The following is a 20,154-nucleotide window of genomic DNA, read 5'->3' as shown; positions in this document are numbered from 1 at the left end:
ATGACAGAGAATACCCTATTTTCAATAGGTTGGCACTGCAATCTAGAATTTCCTGGTAGAAAACATTATCATTTCTCCCTTTAAATGTAGTACAACAATGGAGGCAACTCTTCGGACCGTCTGCCCAGAGCCAGACGCCTGGGACCCGCAGTGGGAAGGACAACTTGAGCTTCCCACGTCCCTCAGATTACGCGGGGCGGGGCGGGGGGAGGCTGCTGCTGGGATCTGTGATGTCCTCGTGTCATCTGTGATGTCCTCGTGTTTGTACAGTGCTGTCCCGCCGCATGGCCAGCCACGTGGCCAGAGGGGCCTGAGCCCCCCCTCCCCCGACGCCGCAAGCTGTCCTTTCGCTCCAATGCCAACGGTCGCAGGAACTCTGGGAATTCGAATCTGCCTGTTTGTAGGCAGGCGTCGGGAACTTCTGGAAGCCTGATCCCTTCTCGAACCGCCGAGCCCTCTGCACTGCGCTCATGGGCAACTATCTGAGCAGCTACCTCGGCAACTACCTGGGCTACTACCTGCACCCGCCCAAGCCCAAGACCGCGTCGCCACCCCCTGCCCAGGGGCACTGGTCCCCGCGACCCAGGCCCACCTGGGCCCCTCGCTGCACCGACTATCTCTACCCTGGGCGCTGGCAGCGGACTCGGCCACTCCCCAAGATCCCGCCAGGCTGGGAGCATGTCAATTTGCGGAAGGTGCTGGTGTCCAAGGCCTGGAGGGGCTTCCCCAACAAGCTGCCCCCGCAGGCCCCCGGTGGGCCGGACCTCTCCTCCGCCTGGGAGACCTACTTGAGGCACCAGCTGTGGGCCGCCCTCAACCCCAGCCGCATCTGGAGCCCGGTGACGGTCCAGATTGCCCCCCCGGGACGCAGAAGAGGCCCTGCCACCATCCAAGCCCCGGGCGCCCTCTATGCCATGTGCCCCCCGTCTGAGCAGTGCCAGGACCCCTGTGCCAAGGAGGCCGTGCTGCAGGCCCTCAGCCAGTGCAACAAGGGGAAGAAGAAGTTCGACGGGCCCCTGTGGTTTGAGGTCACCGACGACAAGAGAGGGAGGCGCAGCCCAGAGGCCAGGCGGTCTGCCTTCAGGCCCGTAGTGAGGAATGGCGTGGTCCGTGCCTTCGTGCCCAGGCGAGGCCCGCTGAACAGAGGCCCCAGGTCCTGGAGCTGCAGCATCTGTGACAAGAAGACTGTCCTCCAGCCTGCCGCCCAGGGGTCCCCCACTGCAGCCCAGCCGCTTCCTTCTGCCACCCAGCCTGCTGTGGTGAAGATGCCTGCCTCCATTGACCCCTGAGCAAACCAGCCTGCTGGCCTTTTTGGCTCCTGAGAGTCAGGGCCCTGCCATCCACCACCTGAGACCCAAGCCCAAAGTTCTTTCCTCCTGCTGACCCCTGCTTCACCCTGAGGTGGGTCACTGACACCAGAAGGTCACCTTCTACCGCTCCAGCCGCAGGTCTGCCAAGTCCCTGACCCACCTGTTCTCACCCTGCAGAGCCCACACTGAAGAGGCATGAGTGATATCAAAACCCATGCAGCCTTCCCCAGGCTGACTCACTTCCTCCTTCCTTTTGCCTGGGCACCCACAGGCCAGGAAGACATGCTTCTGTCCCTACCGTCCCTACTTCCCCAGTTTGAACCGTTAAATGTTCTTATTAAAAATCATATTAACAGTAATAATGAGAGGAGTCTTTTATTATCACAGAGATGGTCATAATCTTTCTCATCGCATACGTTAAGATTTCATCTACAGGACAGTTTCTCAATCTGGGCAGTATTTACATGTTGAGCTGATCATTTTTGGTGGGAGGGAGATGGAAGGGTGGGGAGCTGTCCTGTGCATCGTAGAGTTTTTAGCAACATCCCTGACCTCTATTCAGCAGGTGCCAGTAGCACATCCACAGCTGTGACAAGCAAAATGTCTCCAGGCTTTGCCAAATACCTTGGAGGGAAGGGGTGGTGGTGGAGCTGGGGGAGGGAGGTGAGGGTGGGGAGAAAGTCAGGAATTGAGGCAGTGAAGAAGTACTGAGGCACAGCGACCCCTACTGGCAGAAATTAGCAAACTTGTGCAGTTTTAGGGAGCCCTAGTGGGTTTTTTTTTTTTTTTTTTTTTTTTTTAGTGGGTTTGGTTTAGTAGGCCTGGAAATCCTGGTGACATAGTGGTTAAGTGCTATGGCTGCTAACCAAAAGGTTGGCAGTTTGAATCCACCAGGCACTCCTTGGAAACTCTATGGGGCAGCTCTATTCTGTTTTACAGGGTCGGTATGAGTCAGAATTGACTCCACAGCAACAGGTTTGGTTTGGTTTTTTGGGTAGAACCCTGGTGGCACAGTGGTTAAGAGCTTGGCTGCTAACCAAAAGGTTGGCAGTTCATATCCACCAGCCGCTCCTTGGATACCCTATGGGGTAGTTCTACTCTGTCCTCTAGGGTCTGTATGAGTCAGAATAGACCCAACAGCAACAGATTTGTGGTTAAGAGTTTGGCTGCTAAACCAAAAGATCGGCGGCCAGGGTTTCTCAACCTCATCACTATCAATACTTGGGCAGGATAATTCTTTGTGATGGAGCTGTCCTGTGCTTTGTAGGATGTTTAGCAGCATCTCTGGCCTCTACCCACCTGATGCCAGGTACATCTCCCAGCTGCAAAAACCAAAAATGTCTCCAGACATTTCCAAATATTCTTGGGAGGGGTAAGAGGACAAAATGCACCCAGGTTGAGAACCATTAGTCAAAAGGTTCTCTGTGTATTATTTTTGCAACTCTTATGTAAATTCAAAATTATTTCAAATTTTATGCACACATACACACAAACACATACAGAAGCAAAACAGTTATTGAAAAAGTTTCCTGGACACAGTAAAATAAACTACAAGATAAAAACTAGGCAATGGATTAATGAACAATTCTTATTGGTTACATTGATAAAGAGGTAACAGGTATTTATATGTTTTGCAAATAATAAAGAGCTGTTTTCGAATGCAAGATATTGGCCCCATTCACTTTAAGGGTGGTCTTAATAACGATCTAAAATAAAAAAAAAAATAGTTCTTTTATGTATTGAAATGCATCAAGTATTTATTATTACACTGCCCACTGTACCAGTGTTTTTAAATAGCACCATTTCCATCATTTCTCCAAGACAGATATTAAGAAAAAAGGTGAATAGTTTTATTAGCTGCTAAGGGTCTTCATCAACAGAAGAATGAACATTTGTCTTATGTGATGGTTCTGCCCAGTGATGTAAAGTGACTCATCTAAGACTTTAAGAAAAGAAAAAAAAAGTAACCTTGTGCTCAGCAAATGTCAACCACAGAAATATAAGTACAGAGAAGTGTTTCTATTTTGTTCTGCTACAGACAGTTGAACTTGTAATTAATAATCTCACTTTTTAAATTAGCAGCTTTCTGGGTAATGGGCCAGAGGGATGCACACGCCTGCTTCTGAACACAGGCACAAGGCAAAGGTTGTATAAAAAGACCAAGACACATGCATGGACTGGGGCTTCCTACTTGTTTGGATGATACTTTATGAATCTGATGTCTTGGCTCCCCCAAAAGCAAGAAACTGAGGCCCAACAAGAGATAAACCCCAGGCAATGGGAAGCTACTTCTACCATGGCCATTTCATGCTGTATTCACCAGCAGAATATCCTGCCACAAGGTTAGGGTAGAAGAAGAGAGAGAAATGGGTTGGTGGGGCCACTATTGCCTTGTGTCCGCTGTATTCCAATAGACAGGCCCTTGGTTTAAGAGCCAAGGTGTTAAACATGCTTCATTCCTTCACAAATATTTGTTAAGAGCTAAATTTAATGAGCCAACATGGTTAGGGATGATTTGGAATAGAGTTCCTGCTACAAGGCCATTTAGAGTCTATAATTCCATAAATGCCAGGTGAAGGAGCTGCATGATATTAAGGCCCTTGGAAGACCAAAGCCACAGTGTCTTAAGCCCACCAGAACATAAGATACCAAAATGGTTTCTTATGTGCTCGCATCTTTGAGATGCCAGAATTCGCACATAAGCAGACTCTGTGCCCAGTCTGAAAATATACCTAGGACAGGGAGGAGTATAGGTAGTACAGAGAGCTTCTACATTTCATGAGGTTTGTCCCCAATCTTTGTCAGGGGTGTTCCTAATCCTGCCCAGATTTAAACTTCATGTTCTTCAAATAAAGGACACACCTTTTTAATTTTATCAGCTAGAAAGGTCACCTGGAAAACTATGAAATATTTTGTCCATCTGCAACACAATAGATTTCTCTGGGCCTTGGAAACATGAGGGTAAGAGCCAAATCTTTCCTGTCCTGTGACCCATGTATTCCTGAAGCATGACCCAGTGGGCATTCACTGCGGGATCGTGAAATGGATGGATGGGTGGATGGGTGGGTGGGTGGATGGGTGGATGGATGGATGGATGGATGGATGGATGGATGGATGGATGGATGGATGGATGGATGGATGGATGGATGGATGGATGGATGGATGGATGGATGGATGGATGGATGGATGGATGGATGGATGGATGGATGGATGGATGGATGGATGGATGGATGGATGGATGGATGGATGGATGGATGGATGGATGGATGGATGGATGGATGGATGGATGGATGGATGGATGGATGGATGGATGGATGGATGAGTTGACATCTCACTGTTTCTGAAATTTTTCCCAGAGAGACTCCCTGAGAAAGTAAATTGGACAGGGGTTGCAGTAATAGAAAAGGGAAGAAGAAGGGAGGGAGATTCTTTCTCTAAATTTTCTTACCCAGATATAAACATTCAGGGACACTAATAATATACAAAAATTTGTAGTAAAAGAGGACCCCTGAATATAGTGCAAGGGGGTAGCCAAGAAGAAGTGTAAACATAAGGACAGAAAGTTGGTGCTAAACAGAAAGTAAAAGAAAGAATGATGTACAGAGTTCAGTGGCTAAATAATTTATATTGCAACCAAAGGATACAAATTCTTTCCAATTATAGCCTACCGTTTACGTACGACTAGAGTATGACTTCTTCTATGGTCTTTTTTCCAAATGTTACTACTCAGTACATTCTCAAAGATTTTCACAGAATGAAAACTTATCAACCAACAAGTGTTTATTGAACAAAACATGTTTTCATGTAAAAAGCAAGCTGAAATGCCATTAATACAACTAATGGGAAAACTACATTTCTAAAATTTTAAAGATAGATGGGTCTGATGGAGCTTTTTGAATTCACCTCAATAATCAGTTTCAGCAGTTTTTTTTCTTTTTTATAAAGCCATGATATTCACACATACACAAATGGCTTCCTTAAGCCAATCACTAAAAGAGGTAAAAATGTCCACTCCCTTTCCTCAACTGTGGGGAGCCCTGGTCTAGTGTAATCTTCTCAGAATTGGCTCCATGGCCATTTCTCGTCAGTGGCATCAGAGAGGGCCAAATCATTCCAGGGGTGCTAAGAATTGGGCTCTTGTTTCTGGAAATCAAAAGGACTCAATAGAAGCCGGTGGTTGTTTTACAAGCACAAGACCGTTAATCCCCTTACCATGGATACAATAGTGTGTTGTTCCTTCCGTTACATGCTTTATACCATTTCAGGCAGAGACAATGCTATGCCTAAATTAAACCTCCAGCTCTCTTGCTAAAAATGATTTTTTAAAAACAATATCCTAAAAGCCAATATTTAAGTAAACTGGGCAGATACATTTTCCAGTTTACCTGGGAAATAAACTAAACTTTGAACTTACAGTTTTCTTAGAAACTACTTTCAACATTTTAGAACTTATATGAAATTGCTTTCGTTTACCTGGCCTAAATTTTATCAAAAATACCTGCTTGCCATCTTTAAGCCAAGTCTCAAGTCCATTAGGTCATGTGACTTGAGTCCCAAGTACTCAACTACCACCATTGTCAGTTGCCTTTGAGTCGACTCCAACTCAAGGAGACACTGCGTGTGTCATAGTACAACTATACTCCATAGAGTTTTCAATGGCCGATGTTTTTGGAAGGAGATCTCCAACCCTTTCTTCTGAGGAGCCTCTGGGTAGACTTGAACCTCCAACCTTTTGGTTAGCAGCTGAGAGCATTAGCCATTTTCACCACCCAGGGACTACTAAGTACTCAAGTAACACACCATACTGAAACCAGAACTTTCTATTATGGCTTAAATTCATCTTCCATTTTGCTTTTAAGAAAAACCGGCAAATAACAACAACAAAAAAAAAAACACTTGACAGTAAGATTTCTAAATAATGTCTTCAAAGAGTTGCAATGTTTCCGTCACATTTAGACCATCTTCCTACAATTTCTACCACAGCCAGCTGTGGTAGAGGACCTGTGCAGTATGGGTCCTGATCTTATCCTTCATCTTACATCAGTGCCTGGCACATAGTAGGCTTTCACAAGAGGTTACTTAATCCTATAGATCCAACTCCACCACTCATCTGTAAGTTTGTAATACTGTGGGAGCTTATGTGTTTCTGTGATGCTGGAAGCTATGCCACCAGTATTTCAAATACCAGCAGAGTTACACATGGTGGACAGGTTTCAGCAGAGCTTCCAGACTAAGACAGACTAGGAAGAAGGACCTGGCAACTTTCTTTTAAGAAAATTGGCAAGCGAAAACTTTATGAATAGCAACAGAACATTGTCTGATATAGTACCAGAAGATAAGCCCCTCAGGTTAGAATGCACTCAATATACAAATGGGAAAGAGCTGCTTTCTCAAAGTAGAATCGACCTTAATGATGTGGATGGAGTAAAGCTTTTGGGACCTTCATTTGCTGATGTAGCACAACTCAAAATGAGAAGAAACAGCTGCAAACATCCGTTAATAATCAGAATGTGCAATGTATGAAGTATGAATCTTGGAAAACTGGAAGTCATAAAAAATGAAATTGAGCACATAAAGATTGATATCCAAGGCACTAGTGAGCTAAAATGGACTGGTATTGGCCATTTTGAATCAGACAATCACATGGTCTACTATGCCAGGAATACATCCCACTTGAAGTTGGAGACCACGTCAAGAAAAGATTTGACCCATTGAACACTAATGACCAAAGACCAGACGAGTTGGGGGATGACATCAAGGACATCATACATGAAGAAAGCAAAAGATCATTAAAAAGGCTGGAGAGAAAGAAAAGACCAAAACGGATGTCAGAAGAGACTCTGAAACTTCCTCTTGAACGTAGAGTAGCTAAAGCAAATGGGAGAAATGAAGTGGGTTTGAGGGAAATCAATTAAGAGCAACTCTCTTTGCCCAGTTCTGAATTATTTTAGAATTAAGACAAAAAAAAAATGAAGCAGATAGGAGACCAAATCAAGAGACTGGTTGGAAGTAAAGGAGCTCAACAAAAGACTTCGAAGGGCAGATGAAGAAGACAAAGTAAAGTATTATAATGGGATGTGGAAAGACCTAGACTTAGAAAACCAAAAGGGAAGAACATGTTCTGCATTTCTCAAGCTGAAAGAACTGAAGAAAAAATTCAAGCCTCAAGTTGCTATTTGGAAGGATTCTATGGGCAAAATACTGAATGATACAGGGAGCATCAAAAGAAGATGGAGGAACACATAGAGTCACTGTACCAAAAAGAACTGGTCAACGTTGAACCATTTCAGGGGGTAGCATATAATCAAGAACTGATGCTACTGAAGGAAGAAGTTCAAGCTGCACTGAAGGCATTGGTGAAAAACAAGGCTCCAGGAATTGACAGAATACCAATTGAGATGTTTCAATAAATGGATCCAACGCTGGAAGTGCCAAGAAATTTGGAAGACAGCTACCTGGCCAACCGACTAGAAGAGATCCATATTTGTGCCCATTCCAAAGAAAGGTGATCCAACAGAATGGGGAAATTATTGAACAATATCCTTAATATCACACTCAAGTAAAATTTTGCTGAAGATAATTCAAAAGCAGTTGCAGCAGTACATTGACAGGGAACTTCCAGAAATTCAAGCCAGATTCAGAAGAGGACATGGAACCAGGGATATCATTGCTGATGTCAGATGGATCTTGGCTGAAAGCAGAGAATACCAGAAAGATGTTTGCTGTGTTTTATTGACTATGCTAAGGCATTCAACTGTATGGATCATAACAAACATTGCAAACAATGGGAATTCCAGAACACTTAATTGCACTCATGAGGAACCTGTACATAGGCCAAGAAAGAGGCAGTTGTTCAAACAAAACAAGCGGATACTTTGTGGTTTAAAATCAGAAAACATGTGCGTCAGGGTTGTATCCTTTCACCATACTTATTCAATCTGTATGCTAAGCAAATAATCCGAGAAGCTGGAGTATATGGAGAAGAATGGGGCATCAGGATTGGAGGAAGACTCATTAACCTGCCGTATGCAGATGACACACCCTTGCTTGCTGAAAGTGAAGAGGACTTGAAGCACTTACTAATGAAGATCAAAGTCTACAGCCTTCAGAATGGATTACACCTTAACATAAATAAAATAAAAATCCTCACAACTAGATCAATAAGCAACATCATGATAAATGGAGAAAATATTGAGGTTGTCAAGGATTTCATTTTACTTTGATCCACAATCAATGCCCACGGAAGCAGCAGTCAAGAAATCAAACAATGCATTGCATTGAGCAAATCTGTTGCAAAAGGCCTCTTTAAAGTGGTAAAAAGTAAAAATACCACTTTGAGGACTAAGGTTCACCTGACCCAAGCTAAGGTATTTTCAATCACCTCATATGCACGCAGCAGCTGGACAATGAACCAGGAAGACCGAAGAATTGATGCCTTTGAACTGTGGTGTTGGCAAAGAATATTGGATATACCATGGATTGCCAGAATAACAAATCTGTCCTGGAAGAAGTACAGCCAGAATGTTTCTTAGAAGGGAGGATGGCGAGACTTCGTCTCACATATTTTGGACATGTTATCAGGAGAAAAAAAAAAATTTCTTTTTTTTATCAGGAGGGACCAGTCCCCGGAGGAGGACACCATGCTTGGTAAAGTAGACATTCAACAAAAGAGGAAGAGCCTCAACCAGATGAATTGACACAGTGGCTGCAACAATTGGCTCAAACATAGCAATGATTGGGAGGATGGCACAGGACTGGGCAGTGTTTTGTTCTGTTTTACATGGGGTCGCTATGAGTCTGAACCAACTTGACGGCACCTAACAACGACAATGGGTTCAACTACAGCAATGCCATCCAACAGGCTGGCCTTAGCAGGCCACAATCAGGAAAGAGGTTTATGTTTCTCCCACCATTCCTTTGGGTACTCTGTCTACCCTTCCTTCCCTACACCTTGGCAGTATCTGTAGCAGACCTTTTAACTTTCCAGTCACTTCCAGCTATTATAAAGTTCAGGCCAGTCTAATAAAAATTTCAATCAAAGCTTTGGCCCTACCTGGCATGTCCAGCTCTCTGCTTCTGCCGGTCCTGGCTTGAGCAGGGCTAGGAGCGGCAGGCTCCATCCTGTACTCTCCCTGCACCCTTCCCCCCTCACATCCATGTCCTAGCATGCCTCTTTCTGGCTCATTTAAGGATGGGAAAGGGAGATGGAGGAGGGGATCAGACAGAGAAGAAGATGGCAAAGGTCTTTTACTTAGCCAGGGCCCTCTGGAGGTCCCCTCCCTTGCTGTTAGGGATCCTCTGTCATGGCAGGCATCCTGTTGGTCCCCCATCAGAGTGCATCTGGGAGCCTCTGGGGACCCTCTGGGCACTTGGCCACTACATCTTCTCCTGACAGGGAACATGTGCTCTGGCTCCTATCCTACCCTCAGCTTGCCTCCAAGGAGACACCTCCAGCCTCGCTCTACCACCATGAGACAGCTTCTTCAACAGCATCCACTTGACCCTCGGGAAATATTCAAGTGCCCCTGCTCCCAAGCGCCCTCTCTCTCACGCCACACCACAGGCAGCCCAGGCCAGCCTTCTACCTTGAGACTTCCCCAGCAAAGAGGCAGGCAACAGCTTCTATCCCACTGTGCTCTCTCAGTGACTGGGGTACCATCGTATTTTCTAGAGCTCCAGGGACTGCTACTTTACTTCTAAAAGATCACAGCCATTAAAAACCCTGTGGAGCACAGTTCTACTCCGACATACACGGGGTTGCCATGAGTTGGAATCAAGTTGGTGGCAATTGATTTTGTGTATATATATTGTCTTAGTCATCTAGTGACTGCTATAACAGAAATACCACAAGTGGATGGCTTTAACAAAGAGAAGTTCATTTTCTCACAGTAAGGTAAGCTAAAAGTCCAAATTCAGGGTGTCAGCTCCAGGGGAAGGCTTTCTCTCTCTGTTGGCCTTCTCATTAATCTTCCCCTGGACTAAGAGCTTCTTTTTGCAGGAATCCTGGGTCCAAAGGACATGCTCTGCTCCTGGCACTGCTTTCTTGGTGGTATAAGGTCCCCCTGTCTCTCTGCTTGGTCCTACCGTTTATATCTCAAGAGATTGCCTCAAGACACAATCCAATCCTGTAGGTTGAGTCCTGCCTCACTAACACAACCGCCACTCATCCTCCCTCATTAACATCATAGAGGCAGGATTTATAACATATAGGAAAATCACACAATACTGGGAATCAGGGCCTAGCGCAACTGATACACGCATTTTTGGGTGGACATAATTTAACCCATGGTATATATATATACCATAGATACATGGGTGAGTGGGTGGGTATGTACATACATGTACATGTATCACATTTATTTTGGTCCCTAAATGCCACTCTTCTATTTTACACTTTATATTCACAACCTGTGCACCAGGTATTGTGGGTTTGAGGGAAATCAATTCAGAGCAACTCTCTTTGCCCAGTTCTGAATTATTTTAGAATTAAGACAAAAGAACGAAGCAGATAGGAGACCAAATTAAGAGACTGGTTGGAGGCTATGACTTCAATTAGCAGGGAAATTTATTTCCTAATTAAAAAAAATTCCAGAATTAGATAAGTTTATCTATACTGAACCAGGTAGTGCTAAATTGGGGCAGGTCAGGATATTTAACATCACGGATGATATGCCCCACCCCACCAGTCCCAGTGGGGCTCAGCTGTAAAGAACGAGGAGCCTCACAGGTGTGGGTGCACCTCTGCCAAGCCTGATTCTGTACTTAGCACAGGGAGCAGCGTGAAGAATGCCTGCTGTCTGAGGGCAGGATGGCTCCCTAAAAGAAAGGAAGCCATGCCCACCTGCTCCTGCCAACCCAACATTCAGATAAGGCATTTCACTTTGCAAGGGAGGAGTGAGGAAGGGAGCAGAGAGACCAGGAGTGTTATCCTAATGGACGTTCCTCTTATAGAACCAAACATCACAAACAGAGACCTAGCATTTCTCCCAAAGAATAGACACAAGTGTAAAACTATTAAAAATTGTACTAACAAGGCAAGGTCATGGAAGCTCCATAGACTCATCCAAACTCCCTGAGGGACTGATTTACTCAGCTGAGGGCTGTGGGGTCCACGGTCTCAGGGAACATCCAACTCAATTGGCATAACATAGTTTATAAAGAAAATGTTCTACATCCTACTTTGGTGAGTAGGGTCTGGGGTTTTTAAAGCTTGTGAGCAGCCATCTAAGATACTCCACTGGTCTCACCCCTTCGGGAGCAAGGAAGAATGAAGAAAACTAAAGATACTAGGGAAAGATTAGTCCAAAGGACTAGTGGACCACATCTACCACGGCCTCCACCAGACTGTGTCAAGTACAACTAGATGGTGCCCAACTACCACCACCAACAGCTCTTACAGGGATCACAACAGAGAGTTCCAGACAGAGGTGGAGAAAGATGTAGAACAAAATTCTAACTCGCAAAAAAAGACCAGACTTATTGGCCTGACAGAGAGTGGAGAAACCCTAAAAGTATGGCCCGCGGACACCCTTTTAGCTCAGTAATGAAGTCACTCCTGAGGTTCCCGCCTCAGCCAAAGATTAGACAGCCCCATAAAACAAAATGAGACTAAAGGGGCACAGCAGCCCAGGGGCAAGGACTAGAAAGTAGGAGGGACAGGAAAGCTGATAATGGGGAACCCAAGGTCAAGAAGGGAGGGTGTTGGCATGTCGTGGATTTGTTAACCAATGTTAAACAATATATGTACTATTTAATGAGAAGCTAGTTTGTTCTGTAAACCTTCATCTAAAGTACAATAAAAAAATCATACTAAGTGCTTTTAATAAATAATTGAAGTGCTATGAGAGATACCAATAGAATCTATACGTATTTGCATTATTTTTGAAATGAAAGTAGAGTTCTTTAGAATAGATGTATATATTTATATTTTTATGTATCTAGTTATGTATACCAGAGAAATTATAGGTATGTAGTTGAAATGTAGACTGCTTAGGAGATATAACTGTATTTTTTAAAAAATATTTATCTTCAAATTGCCTGTTCTAAAAAGAGCATGGAAACCCTGGTGGCGTAGTGGTTAAGAGCTACGGCTGCTAAACGAGAGGTTGGCAGTTCGATTCCGCCAGACACTCCTTGGAAACACTATGGGGCAAGAACATGGTTGGAACGTGATTTAAAGGGTAAGCTGAGCTAGATTACAAAAAAGTTTTAAATGATCAATAAAAACGTGTCTCTTCAAAAAATTAGGTTAATAATTTATTTTCAAGACCAAATTTTGAAATAATGTATTATCTCAAATAATACACGACTAATATATTTTTTTGTTGTTGTTTAATAAGCAGTTAGGATTTTTCACTGTTTGCTTACTCTGTTGTTTCTCTGTTGGGAACTTTTCTCATGGAGAAAGCCACCATGGCTTTGAAGAGATATTCTTCATTTGTGTCCCAGGCATACTGAAAGAGAAGATAAACAGAATATTAAAGTGAAGAGGCCTGCAGAAATTGAAGGATGAGAAGAGAAATGGTCCATTGCATTTTAATTGGGGCCACTGTGGCCCTCCCTCTCTCATACACTGAGGTCTGGTGACCATGACCTAAAACATGCCACCATAATGTCCTGAGTAGGGTTTCTCGGACATTCTACAATCCAAGTGTGGTGTGTTCCCTCGATGTTATCTTCCTTAGAACCTGCAGGCTCGGTAGCCCATCAAGAATTGAGGCCCGTGGACATCTTCATCGCAGCCAGGTATAGTCCTTCCCTTGTTCTCCTTCTCTCTTCTCTCATGAATGGACTCCCACCCAGCTTCCCTTCCTTTATTCACATCAGTACAAGTTTTTCTGTTATTTTCTTAGCTGGAACCTTGGGCCTGTGCATGTGTTTGGCTCCTTCATTCTTCATTTTCAGCCTACCAGCAAACTGCAGCCTTGAGGCAAGAAGGGGCTGACATTCTTAAGGAACAAGGAAGCTAGTGCAACTGAAGCCAAACCAGGAGCGGGGGGAGTGGTAAAAGCTGAGGGGAGAAGAGCAACTGGAGGAGCAGAGATGGTGGCACGTCAAGGAGACAATGTCAGGATTCTGGTTTCACTCCGAGTTGGGAAGACATCTACTATCTCTGCCTTTCTCCCCTTGTGTGGAGTGAGATGATTACAAATACATGATTCCCAAGCAAAACAACAAATCTCTAAGTTACTCTGAGTAAGAAGGTTTATGGCTGCACTTCTACTTTTTCCCGTAAATACCTTTATAATATACTCATTTAACTTCCATCAATTACTTTTCTACTTCGCTGTTTTCTCTTTTAGTTCCTCCTTAAATAACACTACAATAAGATCTTACCATCAAGAGAAAACTCAATCTTTTTATTTTTTCTGACACGCGTGTTGAATATTGCATTTTAATGTCAACTTTAGGTACTATTGGAATTGCACCTTGATTCTCTTAAAGCGAATTCCTCATTTCATATTATACTATGCAGCATTTTAGAATAATTAACTGATTCAGAGCATAGATGTTTGTTTTTTAATAATGCCTTCCCCCCGCTCCAAATTAGTTTTACTCAGCAGGAATAAGAGCAGCTCTAAAACAATTGGAAGGAGCCCTGGTGGCGCAGCAGTCAAGCACTGGGTTGCCAACCAAAAGGTTGTGGTTTGAACCCACCCAGCAGTTTCAAGGAAGAAAGACCTGGCAGCCTACTCCTGTAAGGATGACAGCCTAAGAAACCCTGTGAGGCAGTTCTACTCTGTCACGTGGGGTGGCTATGAGTCAAAATCTACTTGATGGCACCTAACAACAACAGTCCAGTTGGAATTAATCTAATAAGTGAGAACAAATCATGAGAAAGGAAATAGTCTGGTTAAAAACAGCACACAGACACCCTTCAGACAGGGCAGCCTTGTTAGCACCCTGTGGAGATGGGGCGAGCATGTGACAACCATAAGCTGCAGAGGGTGAAAATGAAGATGCTAGGCAGCTCTCACGAGAGCATGAACTTAGTCGGTTTTCAGACGTTGGGAGGGATTTGACCTGATCTTCTCCTGTCCTTTCATTGTTGTTGCTGTTGTTAGGTGCCATTGAGTCTGTTCTGACTCATAGTGACCCTGTGTACAACAGAAGGAAACACTGCCCAGACCTGGGCCATCCTCATAACTGTCGTTACACTTGAGCCCATTGTTGCAGCCACTGTGTCAGTCCATTTCCTTGAGGGTCTTCCTCATTTTTGCTGACCGTCTACTTTACCAAGCATGATGTCCTTCTCCAGGGACTAGTCCCTCCTGATAACATGCCCAAACTGCATGATAACATGCCCTTTCCTTGGCTCCTCTTAAAACCAAGAGCATGAGCTAACTGGTGATCTTGGGCAGGAGTCAAGTTTTGGTCACAGAACAGAGCCCCCAAGCTATTTAGATTGGGAAAAGATTGCTGCCCTTCTACACTGGGTATTGGGTCAGCAGAACCAGCTTATCCTGGGTAAGTATTAAAAGATTGAAAGCTTGTACATTGGTGCTAACATATTTCTACTAGGGCGTTCAAATATTTGCAGAGACAGACTTCATGAATAAATATAAGTGAACACATGCAGTGATGTAGAGAAAATGGACCACTTAAGAGAGGATAAGGAAAGAGATGCTAAAGCTACACACATGCATCCTCTACGACTAAGTGATCCCACTCCCGGGTATATACCCAAGAAAAAGAAAGCATATGGAAAAGACATGAACAAGAATAAGAATGTTCGTAGCAGCTTAGCTACTTTCTGTGCATATGCCTGACACATAATAGGTGCTCAATAAATGTGTAAAATTGAATCGAACACATCTTTATCTCCCACGTGTGGCTTCACAGAACAAGCAGGATGTATTTGTTGCATATATTTCTCTATCATTTCAGATACCTTGCGTCCTCATTGCAATATCATGTATGCCAAGGACCTAAATGCCCCAGCTCTCCTACTTTTTGTGTGAACATCTAAGAACACTTAAACCATGGTTGACCCCATGTTTTAGATGAGTAATCAAGTGTAATCCAAGAAAGTTACAAAACAGGGCTTATTGGTGTAACTATAACACGATGCCTTACTCCCAGATTGCCTAGGAATTCCTTAGATTTCTCCATCAGCTCTCTCTCTCACTCGCTTCACAATGACTATTTCAAACCTCCTCAGGGCCTCCAAATCCCAAACCTTTTCGTCATACCTCACTATCACTAGATGCTCTTGTTCCATGATTTATAGATACATCTGAAGTCATCAGTTGATACTCCCCCATTCTCCTGACACCAAGATACAATATTTCCTCCACAGACACACATCCTATCCACCTCCTCCCCTGAAGTGCTAGACCTGCTGCTTCTCTTTCATCGATGGCTAGTCCCTCCACCTGGATTAAGAACGCTTCCCTTCTGCCCATCTCAGGATCTGCCTTCTGTATATTCAACTCCCTACTAAGCCTTGTCCATTTACTTCTAAACACACTCAAGCTTTCCCCAATAAAAACAAAAAACAGCCAAAACAAACTACTTTTACTCAATCCTCCTTTCTTCCACATATTGCTGTGTCTCTCCTGTCCTTCTCAGTCAAAACCCTCAAAGGAGTTTCCGTACTTCTGTCTTCACATGTTTGTTATGGGCTGAATTGTGTCCCCCAAAAGGATTAGAGTCTTCACCCCTAGTACCTGTGAACATGACCTTATTTAGAAATATGGTTTTTGCAAACACAGGTCAGTCAATGTTAGGTCACATTGGAGTAGGGTGGGCCCTAATCCAATACGACTGACGTCCTTATAAAAAGAGAAGAGACATGAACAGACAGACACAGAGGGAAGAAGACCACGTGAAGTCAGAGGCAGAGACTGGAGTTATGCGTCCATAAGCCAAGGAATACCTGAGACCACCAAAACTAGAAGAGCAAGGAAAGATTTTCCCCTGGGACCTTCAGAGAGAAGTCTCCAGAACTGTGAGAGAACTTCTGTTGTTTTAAGCCACCCAGTTTGTGGTACTTTGTTATGGCAGCCAGAGGAAACCAATATATTCACTGTTCACTTAATCTCAAGCCACTTCCTCATCTGCCTTCCAGCTCCACCACTCTACAGAAACTGTTCTTTTTTAAAGTCACCAGTGACCTCCATATTGCTTAACACAATAAACACTATTCCAGTCTTCATCTTTCTTGGCCTCTCAACAGCATTTGATGGTCTTGAACTTTCCATCTTGAAACACTCTCCTCCCTTTTGTGATACAACGTGCTCCTGGTTTCCCACCTGCCCCTCTGCCCACTCCTCCATTCTCTTTGCAGATTCATCCTCGTCTATAAAGGCTTTAAGTTTTAGAAGACCTCAAGGTTCCATCCTCTGATCACTCTGTACATTTTCCCTCAGCACTACCCCAGGCTTTCATTACCACATCTATGCAAATGACTTATGAATGTATATCTCAAGCCAGCTCTGTCCACTGCCTATATGTCAATGATACTTCAAACTCAACATGCCCAAAACCAAAGCCATGGTTTTCTTGTCCACGTCTGGTTCCCTGGCTCATATGTGGGCCACTCTCAATCCAGTTGTATAAGTAGAAGGACTTCACCTTTGACACCTCCCTGTCCCTTCCTTATCACACTGTCCCTATGGCTCTAGAATCACTTCACCTCTCTCCACCAACATCACTGTATTCCAAAGGACCATCACCTCTCACTGACACTACTCCAATTGCCTCGTAATTGGTTCCTTCCACTCTAGTCCCCTGCAATCTGCCTTCTACACTGTGGCAAAGAGTCTTCCAAACACTAATTCTATCATGACATCTCTTCTGCAAAAATTCCCAGTTACTTTAAAGATAACATCAAAACCCCCTGATCCAACCCACATATTCCTTGGCCTGGCCCCTCCTTTCTCTCTAAGCTCACCATGTGCTATGCTTCTCCTCACTACCCCAGTTCCTTTCTGTCCCTCACTCTCACCAAGCTCCCTTGTGTGATAAGCCTTTTCTTCTGCCCTTCCTCCTTGCATCCCTTGGTTAACTTCTACTCCTGCTTTAAACCTCACAGCAAGTGTCCTGTCCTAAGGCTTCCCTCAAGGCCAAAGCCCCCATGTACTTCTCCTTCCTGTTATTTATACTTGTCAAGCTTGCACATTTGCATTTTTTATGACTTTTTTACTGTGCTTTAGATGAAGGTTTACAGAGCAAATTAGCTTCTCATTAAACGATTAATACACATACTGTTTTGTGACATTGGTTGCCAACCCCATGACATGTCAATACTCTTCCCTTCTCGACCTTAGGTTCTGCATCCTATTCGTCCAGCTCTCCTGTACCCTCCTGCTTTCTCGTCCTTGCTCCTGGGCTTGTGTGCCCACTTAGTCTCGTATACACGGTTGAGCTACATGCATTATTGTTTACATTATAGGCCTGTCTAATCTTTGGCTGAAGGGTGTTGCATTTGGTTTTGTGGATATGTCATTGACAACCACCTCTCCCACTAGACTACAAGCTCGGTGAAGGCAGGGACAAGCTAGATTTTGTCTGCCAGTGCATCTTCAGCATCTAGCACGGTGACTGCCCCAGAGCATCCTGGGATGAGATAGTCTACATGCTGCTAGAGAGAGTGGATTCCACAGTCAGATTGTCTAGGTTCAAATATTCCCTCAACCACTCACTGAATTATGATCTTGAGCGAGTCACTTAAATCCTTTGTGCCTCATTTTCTCCATTCGCCCAATGGGACTGGGCTGCCTGTGCTCCCACTCTCACAGAGTAGTCCTGAGGACTAAATAAGCTGATAGGACGGAAGTGCTTAGAAAGGTCCCAGCTAGAAAACAAACAAAGTTCTCAATAAGCATTGGCTGTTATAATGATTATTACGCATCGAGTGGATAATAAATCATTGGTGGATTAGGCCTGAAGGCAGAACACCTCCAAGTTTCTTTGTTGTTGTTGTTAGGTGCCCTAAAGTCTGTTTTGACTCATAGCAACCCCATGCTACAGAGTAGAACTGCCCCATATGGTTTCCTAGGCTGTAATTTTTATGGGAGCTGATTGCCAGGTCTTTTCTCCCGTGGAGCTGCTGGGTGGATTTGAACCACCAACCTTTCAGTTAGCAGCCAAGCACTTAACCTTTGCACCAGCAGAGCTTTGTTTCCAGCCTGAGGCACCTTCATTTTACCTTTGACAGGGAAGAAAATTCACAGACCACACTGAGAAACTGAGACTAGAATTAGACAATATTGTCTTATTAATTCGACTGCCTTTACTGTTCCTATACCCACTTAGGCTCTATGAATATGTTTTAACTTCTATTCATAAGCATATATTTCATATTGTTACACTGAGCTTTGAGAAGAATTGAAGAAACTTCAGGAAAGCATTGGAAAAAAATGTGTGCTATGAAAGACCTAATGAGAGTAGAAAACCATCCCCTCTTTCCACTGATTAGAAAACTAAGGTAGACAAAGCTCAAATCAGTGATGAGGGCCAGACCCCAACCCAGAGCTACCTCACACCCCTGCATCTCTACCCTGCTGGCCAGAAAAATCATCAAGCTTGTCAATTTTTTGTGTGTGTAATACAAAATTTCACGTATTTTCTGGCATATACCAAAGATTAAATACTTTAAGCAAAACCATTTTATTAACAATTTCTATTTTACTATAATCTATTTTTTTTTTTTTACTTTGGTAAGGAGCCCTGGTGGTGCAGTGGTTAAGTGCTTGGCTGCTAACCAAAAGCTCAGCAGTTCAAGGCCCCCAGCGGCTCCCCGGGAGAAAGCTGCGGCAGTCTGCTTCCGTAAAGATTGACAGCCTTGGAAACCCTGTGGGGCAGTGCCGCTCTGTCCTCCAGGGTCCCTATGAGGCGGAATTGACTCAAGGGCACACAACAACAACAACAACAACAACAACAACATTTCTACTTTAAGGAAATAGCAGCTGTGAGGTCTTTAGGAATAAATTAGTCAAGTTTTAGGTAACTATACAGAATAAAAAAAAATTCTACAGAGAGGCCGATTATCAGAGAAAGCACAGTTATTAGACAGAAAAATGAAAAATAAACCCCCCGGTGCTCCACTTACTGCTTTATCTCCCAGAGCTGTTTTGATACTAAGTCTCACTTTGAAAGCATTGTCTGCATCTGCCAAAAGGAAACAACAGTGGAGAATCACAAAATCAGCAAGGAAGGCCCGATAAACCCTAATATTCACTGTACCTGAAATCAACAGCACACAGAACTACAATTAAAAAAGCCCAAATCCACCCGAAAGCTTAACCCCAGTTATCTTAGATGTTGAAAAGTGTTCTTCCAATTCCATAAAACAGACACAAGCTAAATGGTCGAGTCTTAACACACCTGCAGTTTAGAGATGTGAAGACTTAAGTCATTTATTTTTGTTTCAAGGCAACGTACCTGGTTGACAGAGTTCAGCATGAATAGCAGTCACCAGAAAAAACAGAGGCCACAACATTCTTTCAGAGTGAAAAATACAGGGCAAACGGGGAAAACAAATCCTCCCTCCACTTAAAGCAGCCTTAGCCACTCTGTGACAGGATTAGAAAATCAGAGAAACAAGGCAGCCACCACCTAGGAGGTTTAATGATTAACCCCATCATCGAAGCAGCCCATCTCCTGTCAGTGATTTACGAAAATCTGTCTGACCATCGGATTATTAGTTACCCTTTCCTATCTCTACCTCAAAAGAAGGTTTCCTCCGCTGACTCCAAGTCGGAATCATCCCCGCCCCTTGTGTTGTTGTGTGGTTACACACCCGGTGGAAAGCAGGGAGTCCTATCTGGAGGTTTTCACTGAGGAGAACTACACATCTTCTCAGGCCTAAAGTATCCACCTCATGGATTGGCTATTGCAA

At 44.0% G+C, this 20,154-nt stretch overlaps 1 protein-coding gene across 1 annotated transcript in view; it reads right to left on the bottom strand.

Annotated features, from left to right (window-relative positions):
- CLTRN (collectrin, amino acid transport regulator) overlaps positions 1–19,888 on the bottom strand; it is a 37,112-nt gene extending 17,224 nt beyond the window's left edge. The window contains exons 1-3 of the mRNA XM_049873395.1: positions 19,698–19,888; positions 19,366–19,424; positions 12,678–12,763 (exon numbers count right to left, since the gene is read on the bottom strand). Of these exons, the coding sequence (XP_049729352.1) occupies positions 12,678–12,763; positions 19,366–19,424; positions 19,698–19,755 (203 nt within the window). The 5' untranslated portion in view covers positions 19,756–19,888. The remainder of the gene's footprint in view (positions 1–12,677; positions 12,764–19,365; positions 19,425–19,697) is intronic.
- Positions 19,889–20,154: the final 266 nt, after the last annotated feature.

Source organism: Elephas maximus, chromosome X (genome assembly GCF_024166365.1).
Source record: "Elephas maximus indicus isolate mEleMax1 chromosome X, mEleMax1 primary haplotype, whole genome shotgun sequence".
NCBI classification, from domain to species: domain Eukaryota; kingdom Metazoa; phylum Chordata; class Mammalia; order Proboscidea; family Elephantidae; genus Elephas; species Elephas maximus.
This window is presented reverse-complemented; position numbering and strand designations above follow the sequence as displayed.